General features: G+C 37.0%; 1 protein-coding gene across 1 annotated transcript in view; it reads left to right on the top strand.

Annotated features, from left to right (window-relative positions):
• LOC108301927 (zinc finger protein 254-like) overlaps nucleotides 1-9,475 on the top strand; it is a 57,045-nt gene that overhangs the window by 27,106 nt on the left and 20,464 nt on the right. The window contains exons 2-3 of the mRNA XM_017525297.2: nucleotides 2,397-2,523; nucleotides 2,996-3,091. Of these exons, the coding sequence (XP_017380786.2) occupies nucleotides 2,397-2,523; nucleotides 2,996-3,091 (223 nt within the window). The remainder of the gene's footprint in view (nucleotides 1-2,396; nucleotides 2,524-2,995; nucleotides 3,092-9,475) is intronic.

Here is a 9,475-nt window from a genome sequence, read left to right as displayed (position 1 = left end):
TTTTTTTCCCAGTTGTGCCTGTGTCAGCTTTTTCTATCAGGATGATGTTTGCCTCATAAAATGAGTTAGGTAGGATTCCCTCTTTTTCTATTGTTTGGAATAGTTTCAGAAGGAATTTTACTGGCTCCTCTTTGTACCTCTGGTAGAATTTGGCTGTGAAGCCACCTGGTCCTGGACTGTTTTTGGTTGATAGATTATTGTTGCCTCAATTTCAGACCTTGTTATCGGTCTATTCAGCGATTCAACTTCTTCCTGATTTAGTCCTGGGAGGGTATAATTGTCCAGGAATTTATCCACTTCTAGATTTAATGGTTTATGTGCAAAGAGGTGTTTGTGGTAATCTCTGATGGTAGTTTGTATTTCTGTGGAATCAGTGGTGATATCCTCTTTATCATTTTTTATTGCATCTATTTGATTCTTGTTTCTTTTCTTCTTTATTAGTCTGGCTAGTGGTCTATCTATTTAGTTGATCTTTTCAAAAAACCAGCCCCTGGATTCATTAATTTTTTGAAGGGTTTTTTTTTTGTGTGTGTCTCTATCTCCTTCAGTTCTGATCTGATCTTAGTTATTTCTTGTTTTATGCTGGCTTTTGAATTTCTTTGTTCTTGCTTCTCTAGTTCTTTTAATTTTGATGTTAGTATGTTAATTTTAGATCTTTTCTGCTTTCTCTTTTGGGCATTTAGTACTAAAAATTTTCCTCTACATACTGCTTTAAATGTGTCCCAGAGATTCTGGTACGTTGTGTCTTCGTTCTCATTGGTTTCAAAGAACATCTTTATTTCTGCCTTCATTTAGTTATTTATCCAGTACTCATTCAGGAGCAGGTTGTTCAGTTTCCATGTATTTGTGTGGTCTTGAGTGAGTTTCTTAATCCTGAGTTCTAATTTGATTGCACTGTGCTCTGAGAGGCTGTTATAAATTCTGTTCTTTTGCATTTGCTGAGAAGTGTTTTACTTCCAATTATGTGGTCATTTTTAGAATAGGTGCAATGTGGTGTCAAGAAGAATGTATATTCTGTTTATTTGGGGTGGAGGGTTCTTTCGATGCCTGTTAGGTCCACTTGGTCCAGAGCTGAGTTCAAGTCCTGGATATCCTTGTTAATTTTCTGTCTTGTTGATCTGTCTAATATTGACAGTGGGGTGTTAATGTCTCCCACTGTTATTGTGTGGGAGTCTAAGTCTCTTTGTAGGTCTCTAAGAACTTGCTTTATGAATCTGAGCGCTCCTGCATTGGGTGCATATATATTTAGGATAGTTAGCTCTTCTTGTTGCATCGATTCCTTTACCATTATGTAATACCCTTCTTTGTCTCTTTTGATCTTTGATGGTTTAAAGTCTGTTTTATCAGAGACTAGAATTGTAACCTCTGCTTTCTTTTTGCATTCCATTTGCTTGGTAAATATTACTCCATCTGTTTATTTTGAGCCTCTGTGTGTCTGCATGTGAGATGGGTCTCTTGAATATAGCACACTGATGGGTCTTGACTCTTTATCCAGTTCGCCAGTCTGTTTCTTTTTATTGAGGCTTTTAGCCCATTTACATTTAAGGTTAATATTGTTATGTGTGAATTTGACCCTGCCATTATGATGCTGGTTATTTTTCCCATTGATGTACTTTCTTCCTCACATCAATGGTCTTTACAATCTGGTGTGTTTTTCCAGTGACTGGTACCAGTTGTTCCTTTCTATGTTTAGTACTTCCTTAAGGAGCTGTTGTAGGGCAGGCCTGGCGGTGTTCTTTAGGTTTTCTTTGCACTTATCTTTCTTTGGTAAATGAAAGCTCTCTTCTTTGTTTACAGGCCAGAAAAACTGAAAACAAACAAACAAACAAGAAAACAGGCTCTTTCACTTACTGGATGTTTGGCAAAATAGTTTTTTGGGGCCAAAATATTGGCATTACGGGTGAGCTTGTTAGGAATTCGGTAACTCAGACTTTATTTCAGATCTCCTGAAAAAATAGTCTGCATTTACGAGATGTCCAGTTTTGTGCACATTATAATTTGAATGGTACCTTCTAACTCAACATGTCTATCCTGTGTGAAAAATATAAACAACTATGTCTTTTTCTGCTGAAAAATATACAGAACTCATTCTGTGTTATGTAAATATAGCACACAAAAATGCACATGTTAGTGTTTATGCCCTCTATTTTCCACTTTATCATCCAGACAAGTATCATTTATACACTGATGTTGTGGATATTATGCTACTCTCTTTTTTCAGAGTTAGAGAATATGTTACAAAATGCTTGTATATTGACAATTATTTTATTGGATAGTTTCAGCCACTTTTATAAGTCAGAGCCAGTTCTGTTCACTTTCTCATTTTACCTTGAGTCAAATGAAAATTTCTGCCCATACCCACTTTGTAAATATGTGTGTTTGTGTGTGTTTTCCAGGGACTGTTGACATTTAGGGATGTGGCCATAGAATTCTCTCTGGAGGAGTGGCAATGCCTGGACACTGCACAACAGAATTTATATAGGAACGTGATGTTAGAGAACTACAGAAACCTGGCCTTCCTGGGTGAGGATAACTTTAATATGGAATTCCTAATATAAATTAAAGTTTCATTACTTTTTTGTAGAATGTGCTTATTTATGCTTTCAGATTTCTGTTTTCAAGAAAATCCTGGGGATTTGTCTGTTTAGAAAAGAATTTCTTCAAGATGTTTTATTTTGACCCAAACTTTCCATATTCCTGAGCTGATCTGTGTCCTTCACTTTAGTGGTAATTTCAGTAGTTTAGTGGCATAGAACATTGTTTCTCACACCTTAAAATCTAATTGCCATCATGAATTTTTGATTAAGTAGTAACAGGCAGTGAAATTAAGAATCTACAAAATTAAAATATTTCATAAATATTAAAAATTTCTGTTATAAATTGGTATATTGGGATAAATTTATTAGAATGTTATATTCTCTTTACTGAGCACATTACTAAGTTGGTAATTGGAGAACATGAGCAAGATTCATGTTAGTTATTTTTAATAAAACAGGTATTGCTGCCTCTAAGCCAGACCTCATCACCTGTCTGGAGAAAGCAAAAGAGCCCTGGAAGGTGAAGCGACATGCGATGGTGGATGAACCCCCAGGTAGGTGAGAGTGAATACAACAGACGACATGGAGGAGAGGTCCAAAGTCAAGGAGAAAGCCAGTCTTTAAAGTGATTTGGGAGGCTGTTATCCAAAGGAGATAGTTTCTGAGAAGCCTGTAATTTTTTTTTTTTTTTTTTGAGACGGAGTTTCACTCATGTTACCCAGGCTGGAGTGCAATGGCGTGATCTCGGCTCACCGCAACCTCCGCCTCCTGGGTTCAGGCAATTCTCCTGCCTCAGCCTCCTGAGTAGCTGGGATTACAGGCACGCGCCACCAGGCCCAGCTAATTTTTTGTATTTTTAGTAGAGACGGGGTTTCACCATGTGGACCAGGATGGTCTCGATCTGTTGACCTCGTGTTCCACCCGCCTCGGCCTCCCAAAGTGCTGGGATTACAGGCTTGAGCCACCGCGCCCAGCCAGAAGCCTGTAATTAAAAAAAAAAAAAAAAAATTATACTGTCACATAAGGGCATCTTCTGTCTTATGCTTATAAAATATCTAAGAATTCTACTTTTCCTTAAATGATCTTCCTTCCAGTTTACAGTGACAGCCAGAGTACTGTTTATGGCATACAATAGAGTGTAAAATTTGGCTTATTTTTTCTTGTTTTTGTGGAGAGACAGGTATCTGCATAATTTTGATATACTGTGTGTTAACCTTTTTTTTTTTTTTTTGAGATGGGGGTTTTTTTTTTTTTTTTTTTTTTTTTTTTTTTTTTTTTTTTTTTTTTTTTTTTTTTTTTTTTTTTTTTTTTTTGAGATGGGGGTTTCACTGTGTTGGCCAAGATAGTCTCAATTTCCTGACCTCATGATCCACCTACCTCGGCCTCCCAAAGTGCTGGGATTACAGGTGTGAGCCACTGCGCCTGGGGTTAACCTACGTTTTAAGTTCTCTTTTTGCATCATGACTGAAATGCACGAGAGCAGTGGTTTCTGTTCTATTGATTTAAAAAAACAATTTCTGCACATTTCATCATGTTTTCACTACTACAGTCTTGAAATATTGTTTAAAATTATAAAGTGTCACGTCATTCTGCTTTGTTCTTTTTCCTCAAGATTGCGTTGGCTATTCAAAGTTTACTGTAATTTTATGTACATTTTAGGATTATATTTTTTATTACTGTGGAAAAATACTGGAATTTTGATAAGGAGCCTATTGAATCTATAGATCACTTTGCATATTATGGCAGTTTCACAATGCTTATTCTTTCAATAGAAATAATATTATTTTAAAATTTATTTTTGCCCTCTCTAATTTTTTTCATTGATACAAGTTTTCACTTAAAAGATTTATAAGTTCCTTGATTAAATTTGTTCTAAAATTGATTATTTTACTGCTATTGTAAATTAGATTTTTTTCTTTATCAAATAGTTTATTTTAGTATATGGAACCATAACTTATATGTTAATTTATATTTTGCTAATTGAGTGTATTCATTAGTTTACACAGGTTTTAATGTAGTGTTTATGTTTTTTAATATATAAGATTACATAATCTACAAACAGCAACGTTTTACTTATTGGTCTTCGATATCAATGACTTTAAATTTTTCTTTTGACTATTTGTTCTTCCACATACTTTCAGTGCTATGTTAAAATAGAAACATTGACAATAAGAAATAAAATTTTGCATTGGTGTCTGTAAATTTGAATGAGCAAACAGCTCTCCAGGTTTTTATAAACTGATTTGAGAAGTAAAAATCTATTTTTGTTGAGTCTGCCAAGTGATAGAATGCCCTCTGGGTTTGTAGGGAAGAGGGGTTGTATAGATTGGTCTTAAGGCTGCTGGGTTTGCACACAGGTCCACCGTTAGCTGTCTTGTTAAAAGGGGCTTGGATAGTTGTAATTCTCATTTAACTTTTGGGCAGAGTGAGTATTCTTCAGCACTTTGCTCTGCAGGGCAGATTCAAGGGCAGGTTTCTGCAGTCAAGTCTGCATATGGTGGGCTTTATATCAATATGTGGATGAGCATGGCTTTCACTGAGTACAAAAGAGGTTTTTCCCAGGTCACTCTGAGTTTGTACATAGGCAGAACTGGTCATGAACTGAGTCATGGAACTGCTTCAGGGATCACAGTAAAAGTCATGGTCTGCAGGCCTGCTGGATGGCTATAAAATGGGGGACTTCATCCAGGCCTCTGGAAGAACAGGACCTCCCTCAGACTGTGGCTGGGAAAAGTTAGGGATAGTTATAGATTAAGTTCAAAATTCTCAGTGGAATCAAGTTAGGTGGAACATTTTCTTATCTGTAGCCAAAAATGGTAGTCTGGTAGTTTGCCACCTGAATGAGTGCCTTCCTTCAATCTTGGGCCTTAGCAGAGTTTCATACCTCCCTTCCTGAATCTCAGAGCCCTCTTAAGGCACTTATTTTTGAGACAGGGTCTTGCTACGTTACCCAGGCAGGTCTTAATATTTTTACCAGAAGCAATTCTCCAACTTTAATGTACCGTGTAGCTGTCATTTCAGGTGGGATCCATGATGCCTGCTTCTCTCATAAAGGCATTTTTGTCAGGAATGGCTGACAGATTTTCTTGCTGTCGGGTGATAAGCAAATAGGGAAGCCCCCCATTTTTTTTTTAAATCTTATTAATATCACTCTCCATATAAATTTTTACTTTCTATTTTTTACTTCAAATTTGTCTGTAATTCTAGATTCAGACATTTAGGGCAATATACTAAAATTTACATGTTGTACCTGAATTAGATAGTATGTAGGCAGGCAAAAAGGAATTAGAGAATTTTCAACCATTTTTGTCAGCCTATATCTGAATAAAAACATAATTTATTTCCCAAATATTTGTTTTATATATGAGGCTCTGTTAAATATATACATAATTTAGCAATGTAAGGCTATTTTTTTGCTTCTAAACTTGGATTACAGTAGTTTTAGTTTGTGAAAAATGCATATATTTAAAACATAAAAATTTACACGTTTTTCTTTTTTATATTTATGCATATACATATTTTTTATTTTTATTTTATATATATGTATTTTTTATTGCACCTTAGGTTCTGGGTTACATGTGCAGAACATGCAGGATTGTTGCATAAGTATATACATGGCAATGTGGTTTGCTGCCTCTATCCCTCCATCACCTATATCTGGCATTTCTCCCTGTGTTATCCCTCCCCAACCTCCTTATCCCCTGCTGTCCCTCCCCTCTTCCGCACCAACAGACCGCAGTGTGTGATGTCCCCTACCTGTATCCATGTGTTCTCATTGTTCAGCTCTTGCCTATGAGTAAGAACAGGCGGTGTTTGATTTTCTGTTCTTGTGTCAGTTTGTTGAGAATGATGGTTTCCAGGTTCATCTATGTCCCTACAAAGGACACAAACTAATCATTTTCTGTGGCTGCATGGTATTCCATGGTGTATATGTGCCACATTTTTTTTTTTCCAAAGAGGAAACAAGAAAAAACAAAGAGAGACATAAAATGAGAGGAGAAGTTATACCATTAAGAGTACTATCAAAGTAAGTCTATGGTTTAAATTCTGTTGTCATTGGTTTAACAGTCCAATGTGCCACATTTTCATTGTCCAGTCTATCATCGATGGGCATTTGGGTTTGTTCCAGGTCTTTGTTATCGTAAACAGTGCTGTGATGAACATATGTGTGCAAATGTCTTTATAATAGAATGATTTATAGTCCTTTGGGTATATACACAGTAATGGGATTGCTGGGTCAAATGGAATTTCTATTTCTAAGTCCTTGAGGAATCACCACACTGTCTTCCACAATGGTTGAACTAATTTACATTCCCACCAACAGTGTAAACGTGTTCCGATTTCTCCACATCCTCTCCAGTATCTGTTGTCTCCAGATTTTTTAATGATTGCCATTCTAACTGGCATGAGAGGGTATCTCAATACGGTTTTGATTTGCATTTCTTTAATGACCAGTGATGCTGAGCATTTTCTCATATGTTTTTTTGGCCTCACATATGTCTTCTTTTGAAAAGTATCAGTTCATGTTCTTCTCCCGCTTTTGAATTTTTTTTTTTCTTGTAAATCTGTTTTAGTTCTTTGTAGATTCTGGATATTAGCCCATTGTCAGATAGTAGATTGCAAAACTTTTTTCCCATTCTGTTGCTTGCCTATTCACTCTAGTGATTGTTTCTTTTGCGGTACAGAAGCTCTGGAGTTTAATTAGATTCCATTTGTCTATTTTGGCTTTTGATGCCAATGCTTTTGGTGTTTTAGTCGTGAAGTCCTTGCCTATGCCGGTGTTCTGAATGGTTTTTGCCTAGGTTTTCTTCTAGACAAGAAGAAAACTTTTTTTTTTTTTTTGAGGCGAAGTTTCACTCTTGTTACCCAGGCTGGAGTGCAATGGCGCAATCTCGGCTCACCGCAACCTCCGTCTCCTGGATTCAGGCAATTCTCCTGCCTCAGCCTCCTGAGTAGCTGGGACTACAGGCACGTGCCACCATGCCCAGCTAATTTTTTGTAGTTTTAGTAGAGACGTGGTTTCACCATGTTGACCAGGATTGTCTTGATTTCTTGACCTTGTGATCCACCCGCCTCGGCCTCCCAAAGTGCTGGGATTACAGGGTTGAGCCACCGCGCCCGGCCAAGAAGAAGACTTTTATGGTGTTAGCTCTTATGTTTAAGTCGTTAATCCATCCGGAGTTAATTTTAGTTTAAGGTGTCAGGAAGGTGTCCAGTTTCTGCTTTCTGCACACTGCTAGCCAGTTATCCCAACACCATTAAACAGGGAATCCTTTCCCCATTGCTTGTTTTTGTCAGGTTTGTCAAAGATCAGATGGTCGTAGATGTGTGGCGTTGCCTCTGAGGCCTGCGTTGTATTCCCTTGGTTTATATCTCTGTTTTGGTACCAGTACCATGCTGTTTTGATTACTGTAGCCTTGTGGTATAGTTTGAAGTCAGGTAGCATGATGCCTCCAGCTTTGTTCTTTTTGCTTAGGATTGTCTTGGCTATGCAGGCTCTCTTTTGGTTCCATATGAAGTTTAAGGTGTTTTTTTCCAGTTCTGTGAAGAAGGTCATCGGTAGCTTGATGGCGATAGTGTTGAATGTATAAATTACCTTGGGTAGTATGGCCATTTTCACAATATTGATTCTTATTAACCATGAGCATGGAATGTTTTTCCGTAGTTTGTGTCCTCTCTTATTTCATTGAGCAGTGGTTTGTAGTTCTCCTTGAAGAGGTCCTTTGCATCCTTTGTTAGTTGTATTCATAGGTATTTTATTCTCTTTGTAGCAATTGTGAATGGCAGTTCGTTCTTGATTTGGCTCTCTAAGTCAAATGGAATGGTGTATGGAATGCTTGTGATTTTTGCACATTGATTTTGTATCCTGAGACTTTGCTGAATTTGCTTATCAGTTTCAGGAGATTTTGGGCTGAGACAATGGGGTCTTCTAAATATACAATCATGTCATCTGCAAATAGAGACAATTTGACTTCCTCCTTTCCTAATTGAATACAATTTCTTTCTTTTTCTTGCCTGATTGCTCTGGCTAGAACTTCCAATACTATATTGAATAGGAGTGGTGAGAGAGGGCATCCTTGTCTAGTGCCAGATTTCAAAGGGGATGCTTCCAGTTTTTACCCATTCAATATGATATTGGCTGTGGGTTTGTTGTATATAGCTTTTATTATTTTGAGTTCTGTCGATACCTAGTTTATTGAGAGTTTTTAGCATAAAGGATTGTGAATTTTTTCAAAGGCCTTCTCTGCATCAATTGAGATAATTGTGATTTTTATCTTTGGTTCTGTTTATGTGGTGAATTACCTTTATAGACTTGCATGTGTTGAATCAGCCTTGCATCCCCAGGATGAAGCCTACTTGATCATGATGGATAAGCTTTTTGATGTGCTGTTGCAGTCAGTTTGCCAGTATTTTATAGAAGATTTTTGCATCTATTTTCATCATGGATATTGGCCTGAAGTTTTCTTTTCTTGTTGAGTTCCTGCTGGGTTTTCGTATCAGGATGATGTTGGTCTCATAAAATGATTTGGGAAGGATTCTTTCTTTTTGTATAGTTTGGAATAGTTTCAGAAGGAGTGGTACCAGCTCCTCTTTGTATGTCTGGTAGAATTCAGCTGTGAACTCATCTGGACCTGTGCTTTTTTTGGTTGGTAGGCTGTTAATTGCAGCCTCAACTTCAGCTGTTGTTATTGGTCTATTCAGGGTTCAACTTCTTCCTGATTTAGGCTTGGGAGGGTGCAAATGTCTAGGAATTTATCTATTTCTTCCAGGTTTACTGGTTTGTGTTTATAGAGTTGTTTGTAGTAATCTGATGGTAGTTTGTATTTCCATGGAATCTGTGGTGGTATCCCCCTTATCGTTTTTTATTGCATCTATTTGATTCTTCTCTCTTTTCTTTTTTATTAATCTGTCTAGTGGTCTATTTTGTTGATCTTTTC

This window comes from Cebus imitator, unplaced genomic scaffold (assembly GCF_001604975.1).
Source record: "Cebus imitator isolate Cc_AM_T3 unplaced genomic scaffold, Cebus_imitator-1.0 Scaffold38, whole genome shotgun sequence".
NCBI lineage: Eukaryota > Metazoa > Chordata > Mammalia > Primates > Cebidae > Cebus > Cebus imitator.
Note: the sequence above shows the minus strand (reverse complement) of the source record. Positions and strands in the feature narration are given on the sequence as shown.